Raw genomic sequence first — 17,322 nt, 5'->3', positions numbered from 1 at the left:
GTCACACCTGTTGTTTTCATGTAAAGTCCCACAGGTTGGTGGCGGCTGCACAGGTGAGCATATGTTCAGGACACACATCACCTCACCAGAAAAGCAGTTTTATCACATTTGCTGCCTGGATCAACACAGCCAATGCACAAATGATATACTGTCAAATCAATATGCTGATATGTGGATATATCTTTATTGAACACACTGAATAACACGTGATTAATGTACAGATAAACCAGCACCAGTGAAACCATGTTACTTACATTCCAGAGTGAAGCAGCTCAGTCTGGTGTTAATGGACACGCCGGCAGCCGCAGCCGTCGACCCCGAATTAACCAAACGTGCAGAAATGTCAGCCATTATTACGAGTTTAGTGCAAGACGATGGGGTGTGTGTGACGTTTTATACCGTTTACCTCAAACTCAAAGTGGCTTGTGGAACATAAAGTCACATTCTGTTTCACTGACCAGTAAGTTTGAGGCATTGAAGATGATTTTACCAGCATCTGCCCAGTAGCTACAAGCCTCCTGGAAAAACCTGTTTTTCTCTTTATATCTGAGGAAATCAGAGTTGAGAGCTGCTGTGTGAGGCTCCATCTGCAATCTAAATTATTTCTGAGCTCCAGAATCTTCTGCCACCAGCTAATATGGAAATGGGGACTTTAAACTTATAATCAACCTCAAAAATCCCTCTTTTCAATAAATAACACTCGTAGGCTCAGTGGCTAAACCACAGAGCTGATTCACTTTTGAAAATACAAACGATCAGACATAACCAGGAATCCCACTGCTGTCTGTAGCCTCACACGTGAGGTCTCCTCCTCTGGTGGATCTCGCCGTCTGTGCTGTGCAGTGAATTCTGAGCCTCTCGGGCTTCCTTACTCACACTCACAGCTCTGCTGGGACTCTGATGCACATGTGTTTTGTGTTTCTGGCTACCTGTAGCAGTAGGCGCCGTAAAGATGCACCATCTTGTCGGGGAATCCGAATGAGCGCACCCCCGCCTCAGGGATGCCGCCGCAGCGCTCTCTGGGGCTGCTGATGGGAAAACGTACGCTGCCGTCCTTCAGCCAGCCGCCGTCGCACTGGTCGTACTTCTGGAAGCGCCAGGCGGAATAAAGCTGGCCGACCAACGCCAAATCGGCGCCCTGACGCTTACATGCGTGTTGTGCCTGCTCGAAGGAGAAAGAGCCTGATATGTAGGAGAGGGAGCCTGTGAGAGGAGAGATTTATGGAAACACAAGGAGAGCTTCAACCCAGCGGCTTGTTATCAGCAGAATGTTCTGATAGTTCTGTATGAAGCTGCTCTAAAATCCTTCGTTTTAAACTCATTTAGTCACATTTTTCTGACCAGTGAGGAAGTTTCCAGGGACTCAAACAGCCAAGTATTTTCCCACTGATGAACTTCTTCGGCTTGTCTCACCAACAGATTTTATTGTCCTCCGTCAGCCTACCATCAGTCCCACTCTCACCCCGTAGCTGCTAAAGGTCAGCTCGTCTCTGCATGGCTAACATCCGTCTCTTCATGCAACACTGAACAGTGCTGCTCTGTTGGCACTAACAGGAAAATCCACATTGTGTGGCGACGGTAAGATGAGTGTTTGAAAAGAGTGCGATGTGGGCGCTGAGGGCGAAGCAAACGGCTCATGAAATTACTACAACTAAACACCGGCAGCGTCAGTGAAATGATTCTCAGCATATTTGTACCTATAAATCTGTGTTACGGTGCATCAATCAGGTTTAAGAAAATCTTAAATGATCAATGCAGCACCTCTATAAATCTTTGTCTTTGCTGACCTCCAGTGGTTTAACTGACGTACAGGTGTACTCCAGGACGCTGTGACATCACTACTGGGCGTGGCTAATTCAACAGAGCACACCTCTGACCACGCCCAACCACAGTTTATGATCTAACATCTCTCGACCTCATGGTGGCGCAAGACTTTTCACTTTTTTTTTCACTTTTATGATCATTTATTAACGGCTGTAGCAGAGCTTGTTAACGTCCACGTCCAGCATCATGAGGGTCTTCTTCTGTTAGATCATACTGTTTAAACAAGTCACTGCAAGTGTAGCTTGCAGGTGGGAACATTAGCTGGTGATGCCCTCTGGTGGTCAGGAGTCTAAATAACTAAGACAGGGCAGAGCAGAAGCTAATGTTTACTATTAGAGGTTTAATATTAGAGGTTTTCTGGACATTTACATTTGTTATTTAGATTTTTATCCATTATATTTTTTCCTTTAGACTCAAAGCGCTTCCTGTCAGGAATCTAGACTGACCCAATCCAAGCTGCTCAAAGCTTACCTGACGCCTGCGAGGTGAAGCAGAAAGCGTCGAACCGGTCGTGATTCTTATCTTTTGGTCCATAACTGCGGATGCCAGGGAGCAGCTCCCCTCCACAGGCAGGTCGAGGATGAATAATGGGGTAGTGAACGGTCCCATCGTGGAGCCAGCCTGCATTACACCAGTCCAGACCCTCCGTCCATGCTGCAGGAGGAGACATGCTCATGTAAGAGCTGATAGAGCTGCAGACAGCATGCTAAAGGCTGGAAATGCACACTTTGCACAGCGTGTGGTACCTCTGTACAGCTGGCTGTACGATGCCAATGTGCCATCTTGCTCAGCACAAGCCTCCTCAGCCTCATGGAAAGTGAATTTGTAGCGGCCATTTTTACTCTGATATGGGAACACCACACCTGGAATAGAAGCCATTTGTCAGTGTTTGGTTGTATACTTACTGTTACATGCTGTCCTATCAAATCATCCAAAGACACCTACCCACAGACCCTCATCTACGCCCCTCTTCAAACACGTTTCATGTCATTTAACAGTTGTTAGATTTAACACATCTTGTTGGTCTGTTGCCTCACTTACCTTCAATCCTCAAAGTAATGACCACACTCTCATCCTCGATGCCATTGACGAGCTCGCAGCGATACGTGCCGCCATCTTCCAGCTCAAGCAGGCTGAGCTGCAGGGAGGCGTCCATGGTGTGAGCCTTCCGTAGAGACGCCCGCGGCCCAAGGTGGCCGTATGGCTTGAAGGCACGTACGTTTGATATCATGATAATGTTCTCCGGCCCGACGCGTCCCGGCTCCAGCTTCGTCCATTTCACTTTGTAGTGGTTCGGTTTGGTTCTCAGGATGCACGGCAAGGTGACGTTTTCTCCCCTTCGGCCAACGACCTCGGCGTACACAGGCGGCTCGAGGAGGTACTTCAGCTTCTTGGATGCTGCAGGTGAAACGGATCATTTTTTCCTGAATGTGATGTCATTAATGTAACGCTATTCAAAGCCATTATTACCAGAATTAATCTAAAACTGTATATAAATGAGAATGGATACATACCGTAACTACATGTGCAAATTTAGACAAACTTAATATACGAAAACATGTAGAACATTTCGAATCAAAAGTGATTCAAGCACAAAGGAATCATTAAAGGATAAATTTAAACCAAATGACACAAAGCTGACGACAACTCATGCTGGACTTGTCTTTAAAAGCTTCAAGGTGTGCAGGTATGAGGTTGAATTGATATCAGCTGATAAGCAAACAGCTGCAGGAGGCGCTCTTACTTTTCACAGCTTCTGACAGACAGCAGTAAACAACACAACAAGCTGCGTCTGTTGTTCAAAGTGCTGATGGGACACGTCGTATTTTTGTATTTTTTGTTGCAAGGAGCCATTGTTTCATGTTGGAGTGGAAACCACACCCAGCCAACGATGCATGGACAGCAACGCATCGCTGCCTTGTGTAATTCACCTCAGAAGTTACCTTTTAAGGTGTTTCTACCTTTATTTCAGCCATGAGACTGACTGAAAGCATCAGCAGAAGTGTGGCTCTACATATGAGCGCTGCCTGATCTCTCTCCAGGAATTATGCATCTCTTGCATCATTTAGTCTTGACATTATAAATCGTGCAAACAGGGATAACAGTACACACTGACAGCCTCTCTGCAAAGGCCTTCATAGAGAATCTGAGTAAGAAGTTCAAACCCTGCATATCAGAAAAGTGACAAACGTTTGGATGCGCTCGGATGCTGGGCAGCAACAGGTTTCAGAGGCAGTTCGATGGTCGCTTCCTGAGCCATCATTCATTCATCAGCAGCAGACAAGCATTCATCACATTCACTGCTGTACCTGCTCTGTCGGGGGTGTATATAGCTGAAGACCAGGTGAAGCAGCTCGAGGTTAATATGAGAATCACAGCACAGTTCATGATGAAGGGAGTCGCTCCTCCGGCTCCTGCAGCTCATCAGAAAACAGCACAGAGTTCTTACTGAGATTCATCTTTGGTGTGCAAACTGCAGTAAACTGTGGTCGTACTAATAGTAGTAAATCTTTCAATAAACCAAGGATGTTTGCACTTTTTAGATTCCTGGTCGGCAAGCGATTTACAAACTGTTCTTTAGTCTGAGTTCAGCTGTGGTGAAAGAAGAAAAGCAGCAGTTCAAACCTGTGAAGCTGAGAAGATGCAGATGTCCGGTCATCCTCCTGCGAGCTCCCACATGTTTCAGAGCGTCCGAAGTCTTGGATGGTTCATAACTTGTGGACGTGGAAGCTACAGTCGATCCCTGTTTGGTCGCCTGTCCCAGACCTGAATGTTGAGCTGTCATAGCCAGTCCATCTCTCCCTCAGCCTCACCCCCCTCTCTGCTCACTCCGGTCATATGGTCCAGTCTGTTGTCAACAGTGTGTAAACAGGATTGTTGTCCTCTCCGCTCCAGATGTTACTGACCGTATGAACGTCTGAGATGCTGTCTTTGTCTCTAGTTTCCTCTGATTTCTTCTCCGTAAGTCAGACAAAATAAAGACAGAACTGAAAGAAGTTTATCAGTTTCTGCTCTTATTGTTGAAATGTGAACCAATCTTTATTTATAAAATATTGAAAACAGAAGCTGCGCTGCTTTCAATGGCTCGAACGTTTTAATCTCATCAACCTTTTGAGCAAAAAGTGACTCCACAGTTAGAGAGGAAGACCCGAACCCAGCCTGGACCTGCATCATGACCACCTGACCCTGAACACCCAACATGAGACCCAACCTCAGACCCGAATCTTTATTTTTGCTTTTTTAAATCGTCACTGGCTGTTAGCTTGGCTAAGACAACAAACTGGCTACACACTTTTGTCTCTAGTTGTCTCACTGGGCATCATATATCTGATTGTAGATCAAAAAAATAGACCCAAAACTGAAGTTTGGATCCATTAATCCACTCTGCTGACGTCACTGCCTCTTCTGATTGTGCTTTTATATGTTAGCGTGCAACTGTTTATGTTCAGTCTTCCACATGCTAACTGTGTCCTGCTTTCTGTCAATAAAGTTATGATTTAGGTTTCCAGAGGATGTGAGGATGGGTGCCATGAACCACACATAAGAAAAGAAAGAAAGACAGGGAGTCTTGCACTGCGCAGCTAAAATAGCTTGCTAGCTTCTATGCTAGCTAGTGGTTACCTTGCTTGCTCATTAGCTTGTTAGCTTGCTCGTTAACTGTGTTCTGGACAAAGTGTCTGTGTACTGCAAGACAGACTCGCTTTTAAATCCTGACAGTCCAGAACGCATCAGAACGTCTCCATGTCTTCATGTCCATCACAGACCGAAAGCCAAACAGTATTTTGCACCAGTTTAATACAAATTGTTTGCTTCTTAAGGGTCCGTTCAGCTAACTGTAACAGATTGTTTTAAAATTCCTGTAAAAAGAGAATTTCTTGTGTGAAATTAGCGTCCAAGGCTGAAAACACTCTCACTGGCCACTTCATCAGGTACAATAATCAAACAGCTCTGGTGGAAATTCTGTCTTAACAGAGTTAATAATGTTCACTTTTTATTGACGCTGCCGGAGAATTTAGCTGTCCATCCCATTAACATACGTACATGAGAGGGGCAAAATATTGGAAACAGCACCAACCACTCGGCCATAAATGAAGAAAAAGAAGCGTTATAAAGGTAGAAGTCACAGCAGAGTTGTTGTACTGGATCATATTAGATTGTACAAGTGTACCTAATGTAGCCGGTGAGTTTAAGTGGTATTAATAGGTTTTCATGAGTTTTTTAAACCCATTTGACTAATAAAAAAGTCAAATTAGCATGCTGGCTGCTGCCGTGGAGCAGCATATTGTGGCATACAGTGCATTCGATGATGAGCCATCACTGAACCCTGCGGACAACAAGCCTTCCTGTGTACTCTAACCTTTCCCAGAGCGCTGCTGCCAAAGAGGACTATAGTGTGCATTCAGCCATCTTTGTTATTGCCCACACGGCTCTGGGGGCAGTGGGAGAGGAAGCTGTGTCGGCTCTAGTTTCCTCTGCCGCCGTGGCCCCCGGGCACAAGGGCCGCATTGTGACGGTCACGGTCTCCATGCAGTGACAGCAGGCGGCGGTCACACAAACACCGGCCAATGTGGAAAGAAGATGAAATAATGGGATTCTTCTGTTTTTGCTTGTGTTGCTTCTCCATTGTGCTCCGTCATCAATGGGACTCTTTCTTACCCTCCAATTAGTATTCACCCAAACACCTCTAGGTGAAAACAGCCAACTGTCTCTGCAGCGCTGCATCTGTCTGTCCAAAGCATCCAAGGCTGATGAACGTGGACGTTATGCTTACTGTCAGCTCATTTTCGAGCACTGAATCACACGTCTTGGCGTGTTTTGTCTATCTTCACGTGTTTTCTTACGTTGCAGTTCTTCATCTCTCTCATCTCGTTATGTTTAGCGACAGTCTGTCAATTTGTGGGTCCAGAGCATCATATTATATCTCGACAACGTCCCGTGACCTTCTCTCTACTGCCACCATCAGGCCAAACATCAGACAGCTCGTATCAATATATCGTCTTTAGAAATGCAGAACAACACTTTTCTCTTCTGTATCTCAGTCTCTTCATATTCTCAGCTGACAGCCGTCACATTTCTTTGCACCTCCAGTTATTTATCGACACCTTTCCATCCTTTCCTTTTGCTTCATTCTTCTCTCTTCATCATCAGCACCAGTAATCTCAGTGAAACAGCAGAACAAACATTGCCCTCTGCTGCATGTGGACTGTATAAATCTGCTGAGAGCTGCCAGTGACCCTCAAGCCTTCAGACTTGTTTTATTCTAACACTGACTCTAATCTTAACAAGTGGGGTCGGAGGTCGAACGTGAGTTCAACAGACCAGGGTGAAAATGTCATATTATGAATCCGTCAGCTCTGTCAAATGAAGACAAACAGACTCAGTTGTATGTGGAGAAGCACACAGTGCGTTCTGTACTTTCACATTATGTCCTCATCGTGGCATCGTGTGGAAGCGTTCTGTGGTGCGAATGTTCATTGTATTCTTTCATAATGAACTGAAGTCAGTTCGACTCGAGCTGGAGCGACAGGAACGATGAAAGCTTTGACAGCTTCTGTTCTCTCTCAGAGAAAATGAGGATCTGTCACAGGTTCTTGTCTCTCAGGTCTCGGTTTGACTGATTTCCTGCTTCTCTGCAGCTGCTGAAGGCTCTCACTAACTCACCCAGCCTGCAGGTGAGCTCTGCTGGCCTGCAGGTGAGCTCTGACGCTTCATTTCCCTTTGATTGATGGATTTGTTCTCGCTGCCCTGCGAGTTGTTTTTGAGGTAACGCTCCTGAAGCAGTGAGCGGCGCTGGGAATCATTTATTAAAGTCACTAATTCTGAGTCACTAATTCATGCTGTTCAGGTTTGTGTCAAACAAATTCAGAAAGAACCGAAATTTAAGATCTGCTGCTCTTATTTTCAGCAGATTCATGCTGCCATAACCGGCCGTTTGTCTGTAAGTGAAGTGCTAAATGACTGAGTGTTCCTCACATTCATGCACAGTAGATGAGTGAGGCTGATACCAGCCAGGTCGGCTCCGCCTGCAGCCCAGATGCCGTTGCGCGGTGCGCCGGTGCGTGACTCCTGACGAGAGACGTGACAGGCGGCGGGGTCATGAAGGCGGCCTCGTGGGTAGAGGTATGCACCTCTCTGAAAGCTTCCCTCTTCCCCCTGTAACGACACGCTATCCCTCAAACATTGTTCACATTCCTGCAGAAGCCCCTTCTCCTGAAGCCCCCGCCGAGAGTGACAGCGCCTGAGCGTCGTGACAGATTTGCCCTCTCTGGGTTTAGAAAAGCAAATGTTCCTGACAGCTGGGAGAAGCCCCCGTCTGAGCGAGGGTCACCTGTGTCCCCTGCTATTCATGCAGGTGAATGCGGGTACCTTTTGTTGGACCCGGATTTGACCTTTGACCCTTCACTGTACAGCAAACGATGAACATTTTCAAAAAAGCAGGATGGGACTGAAAACAGTTTTGCACTCTTTTCCTCAGGGAGCAGAAACGTGAATGATGTCGAGTGACCGCCGTGAAAACTGAACATGAACTTAAACGACAGGAGCAGAGTTCAGGAGAACTCACTGGTTCCCTCACTGGTCTCTCCTTTGTGGGTCTTTCACCAGCTGCATTCAGGAGTCCTTTCACGCTATGAATGCTGGGTAACTGAACCTGGACATACCTTGTTCTCTAAAAATGACGTATGTATAATAATAATTTGCAAAAGTATAAATTAAATTAGGGGCAGCAGTTAAAGTCTTGAACACAACAACTGCTCAAGATGAGCCTTTAAAATGGAAATTAACAGGTTTTTTGCTTTAACGAATTATTATGAAGTAAATGTTCACTGCACAACTGTTGGGGGGGGGTGATCATGTGAGGCGTGTGGCACGTGACTGTCACCAGTCTCCCAGCAGGCATGCAGGCTCGTCACTGATTGGCCACTCTGCCTGCGTTTCTCATCAGTGACTTTATTTCAACTTTATTTTTCTTGTTTTGGTGAAAAGCATATTACTCAATTTTAACAGAAACAGGAGAGCTAACATGTTGACCTGAAGCTCGCCAACCAATCACCTACTAGTCGAGTTAGTTTTGTAACGTGGCGACGCCCCACGTGTCACACAGGTAGATAGAGATCTGAGACGGGAACGAGATAAGTCAACATTCACATACCTGTCCTACTCTGTTTAGCCTGGAGCTGCTGGGGCTGTTTTTCTCTGCACACAAAACCTCCAGACAATACAAGAGAGTGTGTGTGTGTGTGTGTGTGTGTGTGTGTGTGTGTGTGTGTGTGTGTGTGTGTGTGTGAGAGAATATTTACAGTATCTACAAGTCTCCTAGAACAAGAACACTTTTTATATCCTTCTGGGGAAAAAGTGATAACGTACACTGATCTCCACAGAAAAATGACACTTAAACCTCAAATATCGCTTATTTTAGTCCATTTAATAATCAGTTTTAGGAAAGAGAGGCTCCTATGACCCCATGGATGACATGTCTTTGCATTGCTCAGATACTCTCTCTGAAATGAGCGTGCAGACCCCCCCCCCCCCACCACCACAGCATAATAGCTCCACTGTGCATTAGCAAGTTCAGTGTGAAATACCTGCGCAGCGTCCTAATGTATGTTATCTCTGTGCTACATAACAGGCAGGTTTGGTCTTGCTCATATCTCATTTCATCTGGTGCCAGGCCTCTTGTAGCCTCCATGGTGTTACTACTGCTGCCCTGCCACCTCTGATTGGGAGATTGTGTTATCACAGGGGCCCAGGAGCCAGCCTGCTGCACTGATGGAGTGACAAGGAGCTTCCACGTCCACGGCAGAAAAAAGTCAGTGGCACGTACACATGGACCTGTGGAGTCCCTGATGAGAGTCACATGACACAACCAGCAAGTCCTCAAGAAGTCAGTGGGGAGGAACCTGAATACTTCATCCACTACTGCGACCAAACAAAAGCACACTGACACAATATGCAACAAGCCCTTCACCTGAGAAGTAAGTGCAAAGTACCTGAAGTATCCAAAGAGCACCTGTGTTGCAATCAACAAGAAGACCCAGCAGCGCTTCCACTCTGTTGTCTTCACACTGACACAATACTTCATTTCTAGTCCTGCAAGTAAAGTGTTAACAGGATGTCGTCATAGCTTTGTCATTATATACATTACGTTACATTTCTGTATTATTTTTCCTTTAAGGTGTAATCAAGTGGACTCAAGGTGCAGGAAGCACTCTGATGTTGTGGAACAATGTCATATTTCAGAAGGTGAACCTCCAACATTTTGGTCCAAAATCTCAACTGTTGGATGGATTGTCAGAAAATTAACTTCAAACATTCGCGGTTCCCCTGAGGATGAAGGCTGCTGACTGCAGTCATCTCCTGACTTTTCCTCTAGCGCCACCAGCAGGTTGAAATATGTGGGTTTTTATTGAAACGTCGACTTCACATATTCAGGTTCCAGTGAGGGTGAAAAGCTCCGGTTCTCCCTGATTCTTCTCTTAGCGCCATCTTCATGTCTCATGTGCTAATAACCAAATGTTAGCTTGCTAACATGCTAATGGTGAACACGTTAGCATTAGGCTACCTGCCAGCTTGGTCTTTATACCTCCGTCACAGTCTCGACATCCGTCCCCGTTCTTTAATGCGCCTCTGCTCCTGGACGTTGTGGTCCTGATCAGCTCCTTCGCTGCTGTCAGCTTGCTGCTTAATCCAGTGGAGAAAATAAACAGTGAAAGTTGTTCGGCATGGACAATTGAATCTAACTGAGCAGCTTGATTTAATAGAGTTTTGTTTTGATTTTGGGCAGAGATATGTGGATGCATTTCAGCTGCAGTGCAGCTTTGCCTGCTGTGTGCCGCGCTGTGTTATCTCTACACGAAGCTGTTCAAAGTGTTTGATGACATGTTTGTGTTTTTGTACACACATTAATAACTGGAATTATTCATTTTGTGCTCACACATCCTGCTTCACATTTGATTATTCACACTTTTTATGTTTTTATATAGCACTTTTCTGATCCACCAACGTCTCGAGCAGGACTGGCTGCGTTGGGACGTTCTGCTGTAATTGAAAGTATTTTAGGAATTGTTAGTTTTATCTACAATCTGACAGGAATGACTGGGGCGCTTTGTATTTTTACTACCACGAGACTCGTGCATGTTTCTTCTGCTGAGTGAACTCTGGAATGACGTCCAGCAGAAAATAAACGAACTATAATCCCTGTAATCCAACCAGTTCATCGAAAATCAGCCCGACAAAGGAACGAATGATCGTATCTAATAAGCTGCCAAGAGGAAAAGGATAAAAATGAGCGTATGGATGAACTACAGAGCTGATATTTGGTATTTAAATGATCATTTTTTACATCTTTGGGCTCATTTTCAGCTATTTCTGTTGGTTTCAGCGACATTTAACTCTCAGAAAAGAAGGATTCATTCACTGTAATGGTGTTAGCTAATGTAAACTCTCATTTTCAAACAAACAGCAGCACGAATGGAAAATGAAACTATGAAGGAGCTCGCTTGTATCAAAATATACAAACTACAAAAATAATAAAGATAATTTACTTTCTTTAAAGAAATTTCATGTGCAAACTGATTTAGAAATCCCAAAATTGAGGCATCAACAGTGCAGGGCTGCAATTTTTGGATTCCTGTCACAATTTGTGAAAAAGTTTGCATCCAAAGATTTGATCTCTTCCTCTCAGAGTCATGAGGCAAATCAGGCAAGAATCATTCAAATACTGCTGCAAAAATCAAGAGTTATTAGAAAGAACTGCAGGATAAGTCAGAACATGTCTTAAGTATCAAAAGCGATCCAGACATAACAAGACATGCAGTTAGTTTGCCAAAAGTCTGGAAGCAGAAGCAGGTGAACCTATCAGTGTTTGCTCTCTCTTTCATCTGTTTATTGATTATTCGTGTCATGACTCGGCAGCTCAAGTAGTGGCCACAAAAAGGGAGACAGAGCTTTAGAAACAATTAAGGAATATTTCATCAACTCAAATTAAACTAAGTTATTATACTAAACTGAATGTGCAACATGAGGTGTGTAAATCAGCGATGTGACGAGTGAAGGGTGCGAGGTGCAAAACAGAGCATGAGAATAAAACAAGGCAGCATGAGCAAAAAGGGGAGGAGAGCCTGGGGTGAGGAGAGCCTGGGGTGAGGAGAGCCTGAGGTGAGGAGAGCCTGGGGTGAGGAGAGCCTGGGGTGAGGAGAGTCTGAGGTGAGGAGAGCCTGGGGGTGAGGAGAGCCTGAGGTGAGGAGAGCCTGGGGGTGAGGAGAGCCTGGGGTGAGGAGAGTCTGAGGGGAGGAGAGCCTGGGGGTGAGGAGAGCCTGAGGTGAGGAGAGCCTGGGGGTGAGGAGAGCCTGGGGTGAGGAGAGTCTGAGGGGAGGAGAGGCTGGGGTGAGGAGAGCCTGGGTGAGGAGAGCCTGAGGGGAGGAGAGCCTGAGTTGAGGAGAGCCTGGGGTGAGGAGAGTCTGAGGTGAGGAGAGCCTGAGTTGAGGAGAGCCTGGGGTGAGGAGAGTCTGAGGGGAGGAGAGCCTGGGGTGAGGAGAGCCTGGGGTGAGGAGAGCCTGAGTTGAGGAGAGCCTGGGGTGAGGAGAGTCTGAGGGGAGGAGAGCCTGGGGTAAGGAGAGTCTGAGGGGAGGAGAGCCTGGGGTGAGGAGAGCCTGAGGTGAGGAGAGCCTGGGGTAAGGAGAGCCTGAGGTGAGGAGAGCCTGGGGTGAGGAGAGCCTGAGGTGAGGAGAGCCTGAGGTGAGGAGAGCCTGGGGTGAGGAGAGCCTGGGGTGAGGAGAGCCTGGGGTAAGGAGAGCCTGGGGTAAGGAGAGCCTGAGGTGAGGAGAGCCTGAGGTGAGGAGAGCCTGAGGTGAGGAGAGCCTGGGGTGAGGAGAGTCTGAGTTGAGGAGAGCCTGGGTGAGGAGAGCCTGGGGTGAGGAGAGTCTGAGGGGAGGAGAGCCTGGGGGTGAGGAGAGCCTGAGGTGAGGAGAGCCTGGGGGTGAGGAGAGCCTGAGGTGAGGAGAGCCTGGGGGTGAGGAGAGCCTGGGTGAGGAGAGCCTGGGGTGAGGAGAGTCTGAGGGGAGGAGAGCCTGGGGTGAGGAGAGCCTGGGGTGAGGAGAGTCTGAGGGGAGGAGAGCCTGGGGTGAGGAGAGCCTGGGGTGAGGAGAGCCTGGGGTGAGGAGAGCCTGAGGTGAGGAGAGTCTGAGTTGAGGAGAGCCTGGGGTAAGGAGAGCCTGAGGGGAGGAGAGTCTGAGTTGAGGAGAGCCTGGGGTAAGGAGAGCCTGAGGGGAGGAGAGCCTGGGGTGAGGAGAGCCTGGGGTGAGGAGGTGCAGACAGACTGAACGGCTGCAGCTGTGGATCAACGACGTCCAGCTGCACTGAGTGACTGCGGTCAGTCCCAGAGGACCCACAGGGACGTGACGTTCTGCAGAGTTTCCACTGAATTTCATCTGCTTCCTCATGAATACAGTTCACTTCATCAGATCGTTCATTTGATCTTAGAGCTTCAGTTTATTGATCCACAACAGCGTCACAGTGCTTTTATCTTTTTCTGTTTGCTTTGTCCATGATGGCGTCACTCTGATGTTTGATTTCTGACAGCACTGCAGCCTCCACTCTGTTTAAACATGTTTTCTAACAGCAACGTCCTCGTTTCATTGACTTCAGAGCATCAGTCACCGCACCAGCGTTCGCTTTGGCAGGAATTTGAAATAAAGCTCAGTCTAAACTGTAAATGTTATTTAATGTCACATGTCAGTCGTAGTTTAACATCAGTCCGTGTTTCAGTCTGATTTTGCTGGAGGAGGAGGAGGATATCTCTCCTGGCTGTGAAAAGCTCGTCATCCTTGCGTGACGGCCTGTGAAGGGCTCCTCTATCAACGCGCCCTGTGATGGATTATAGGAAAGGTCACGCTCTGCTTTCTGTTCATCACTTGACAAAATGCACTTTTTATATATAACTCAGGTCTCCTGCCACATTCAGCATCATGTTTTACTCAACAGAACTCCAGTTTGATAAATCAGCAGTTAAGACAATGTGTAAACTGCATCGTTAAGGCAGACGAGCATTTTCTTTATTCACTTTGCATGCAGCTAAAATTAACAGTGAATTATGTTCAGTGTTTGCCAAATGAGTTAATGTTGGTTTAGAAGCTGTAAGAAATCATAAATGATCATTTAGGAGGAAATGTTTACTGTAAGCTCTGCTAAATTTAACAATCCGGAAATGGAATAAGGCATTAATGATAACTTTTCTTCAAATCATCCAATGAGAGAGATGCGTGGAGGCAGTGAGAGTTTGAAGACAAATGATTGGTTAAAAAGAAAACAGCTTTGAGATCTGCCGAGGCCACACAGGTACGTCACCTGTGCTGTCATTCACACAGTGAGCAGCAGCTGAATCTGCACCTGCCGGCTTTCACCTGGCCGGAGTTTGTGTGTGAACCTGAGTCGGCTTGAAGGTTGATCTAAGTGAAACCTGTAACTCTAACTGCCGACATGAAGCAATGAAGAGCGCGAGTGGAAAAGACAAGATGAGACCTGTTGGCATGTATGGATGAGGAAAGACGTCCTCATGGCATGAAGCTTCGCCTTCCTGTAAGCCATCAATCGGAGATGTGACATAAGCTAATGGGTTTCTCCCAAAAACAAGACAGCACCTGCACGAAGCAGCTCCTGTCCTGAGGTGTACAAGAGATGAATTCATTAGTTCATGTGATGAAATGAGAAAAATCCATATTTTTCATCAGCTCTTCAAGCATTTCTGTCTCAGGATTAGAACGAACAGCAACCTGTTTGTAATGCTAAACGTGTTTCAAACACGTCGATGATGCAGACAAACTGTAAAAAACTGTAAAATATTTAGAATTTTTGCAGCCGACCACAGTTTGACCTCTTCTAGCTTCAGGTTGTTGCTGCAGTATGTGCGCAGTCGAGTAACCAATGATAAATCCACAACGTGACTTCAAAGGAGATGATGCAGTAGAAAAAAACAAAAACAAATGTACCACTGATGACATAAAACAGTGATGACTGGTCAACATTATGACATCATCAACGGAAAGTAAAACTGATTCTGAAGACCATAAACCGCAACATCTGAGTCCGTCCTGGGACGTCTGTTGTAATGCAAATAAAAAAGGAATATAATTAAAATATATATATACATAAACAATAATGCAAATCTGACAGACTTTGTCTAGTTGTTCTCGAGTTGGGAGCGTTGGTCTCAATACTTGTCTGCGCTGTCTGAGGCTCTCAGCTCTGAGTCCATTGGCTCTCATTAAAGTCCTTTAAAAACAACTCCAAAAATAAAGAAGACAAATAAGTAAGTAGACAAGAAAACAGCTGCTCACTGTAGTTTTTATCAAATCTTTCTCAAACAGGAGGAAATAGTGCATTTATTGGGGACTATTTTCAGCGGCGGATGAATCCACATTCAGCGCTGCAGTGAGTGTTTGTGGCAGCAGGACGGTGTGTGTGTTCATGGTGATGAAGGACCAACAGTGAGGCTCACTGATGAGTTTTAATGGAGGAGGCTCAGGCTGTGAGACACACTGTGCCTGTTAGCTTGTGGTTTAATGAAAGTATGCGCTCAGGGGCTGCTGACAGCGTACTGTGGCAGGATGAGGTGGGCCGATGTGCCGACGAAGTGCTCAGAGCCGAGTTTCTGTTTGACACCTGCGGTCTCCACAGATAATAGTTCAAATTCCCTGAAATCATAACAACATTCCTCCCACTTCTTTCACCTTTCTGAAGAAAACAGTGTCTCTGCAGATGGAGGACGCAGATACAGGCGTGAGTGACACCTCTTATCAAACGCTCCGGGAGGAAGAGGAGGAGGCACCACAGTGTCACTCGATCTAACGCCGCCATCGTGCCCGCGCCCTCCCTCTGCTGTGACGGTGACAGATGCAGTAAATGGTTCATGCTGCGGTGGTTTCCTCAGCAAGTTCAGTAAACGTGTCACAGAAGCAAATATCAGCAGAGACTCATGAAAGTCCTTTCTGTGCAGCAGAGCAACACGACATGTGACATCAGTAGTTATCTCTACATAATGTACATATACATCATTGATGTCCTGTTCTACATCCTGTACCCTTTTTATCTAATCTCCACTGTTTTTCTAATGACTTCCCCGGTGTGGGATCAATAAAGTCTTATCTTATATTATCATATCAACAAATTCCCTGATGAGACTTTATCTTACTAACAGTCTGTGAAGCCTCGTGTGCATTAAAACTCTGCTGTTGTTGATTCAGGATGATCATGTTTTTCTTTGTTTGACAGCTAATAAACAAAGTGCGGCTGTTAGCAGAGCAACAGAAATACAAAAATATTAACGTCACAGGATATTTTCCAGGAGAGACCTTCTGGACCCACTGAGCTCGGAACAAGAGGACATCAAATCTCTTGAAGTGGCTGTAAAACCACTAACAGCTGTTGATCAGAGGTACACTGTGTTACAAATGGACCCACCGTGGAGTCAATATGTAGTCCTGTTAGCTAACCATGCTAGCACTGCGAGCGTAATCCTGCTCTCCAGTTTATCAAACCTGATGGTTTGTTCCACAGAACCGCCTTGGAAGTCGTCTGTGGAAGTGGTTTGGTCTGATTGGACTGATTGGATGCACCGTTTATTTGTCGACATTCGTCATGTGCTAACTTCCACCAATCAGATCAGCAAAGCATGTGACGTAGGAGTGCAGAACTCTTGCTGAAGCCAGCGAAAACGTCTCTTCTGTGGAGAAAAGCCTTCAGTGCTGTTCATTTCTCTTCTATCAATGAAGAGTTGTGATGCTACAGCAGCACTGACACTAACCTCTCAGCACACCTGAACCACACCTGTAGCTTCCTCATCAGATGCCGATTGGTTCAATCCACTGTTGTTTGGCCACAAGTGCATAACTGAAGCCTCTCACGCCGAACGCTCGCCTCGCGTTGTAACAGTTTGGTCCTTTAAAGTGATCTCGTGCTCATCCCATGATCTTCACTGCACTTGTATGTGTATGTGTATGTGCTATGAATGTCCTTCATAGCCTGGAGCTGTAAGGTAACGTGACTGCAGAGAGCCTGTTTGGATAACAGAAGGCCTGATGACACTTTTCTCCTCTCTTGTCTGTTAGTGACGTCTGGTGCTTTTAGATGCTAAACAACACACACACACACACACACACACACACACACACACACACACACAGATTGTTTATTACATGTCAAGGATAAGGCAGGAACAAAGCACGGTACGTCCACCACTTGGAAACCGGCCGATTACGTTCTGTAAAGTATGTCTGTTTATTGAACGGGGTTTGGTCAAACCCAAGAAGATAAATGTGAACTTTTGCCTGAAACCTGCGCTCATGCTGGCTGAGATCCTGCAGGAGCTCTGAGACCAGCGCTGCACTGCTTTATATGTGACCTCAGCAAATACTTTGACTGTGAACTGAAGATCGCTGTGGACCGTTCTCGGGCTTCCAACCAAAGACTCGGGCTAACAGTGTGATCTTGTGAGATCTACCTTGA

General features: G+C 46.1%; 1 protein-coding gene across 1 annotated transcript; it reads right to left on the bottom strand.

Annotated features, from left to right (window-relative positions):
• Positions 1-161: 161 nt before the first annotated feature.
• On the bottom strand, positions 162-4,735 carry hapln2 (hyaluronan and proteoglycan link protein 2). The gene is made up of 6 exons (XM_070966533.1): positions 4,450-4,735; positions 4,134-4,238; positions 2,866-3,222; positions 2,571-2,687; positions 2,296-2,478; positions 162-1,203 (listed from the first exon to the last, which is right to left on the bottom strand). Exons 1-6 carry the CDS (start codon positions 4,607-4,609, stop codon positions 926-928), a joined length of 1,200 nt encoding a protein of 399 aa, XP_070822634.1. The 5' UTR covers positions 4,610-4,735; the 3' UTR covers positions 162-925.
• Positions 4,736-17,322: the final 12,587 nt, after the last annotated feature.

The sequence above is a fragment of the Chaetodon trifascialis genome, chromosome 7 (assembly GCF_039877785.1).
Source record: "Chaetodon trifascialis isolate fChaTrf1 chromosome 7, fChaTrf1.hap1, whole genome shotgun sequence".
NCBI lineage: Eukaryota > Metazoa > Chordata > Actinopteri > Chaetodontiformes > Chaetodontidae > Chaetodon > Chaetodon trifascialis.
The sequence above is the reverse complement of the archived record's forward strand: the minus strand, read 5'-3'. Positions and strand labels throughout refer to the sequence as shown.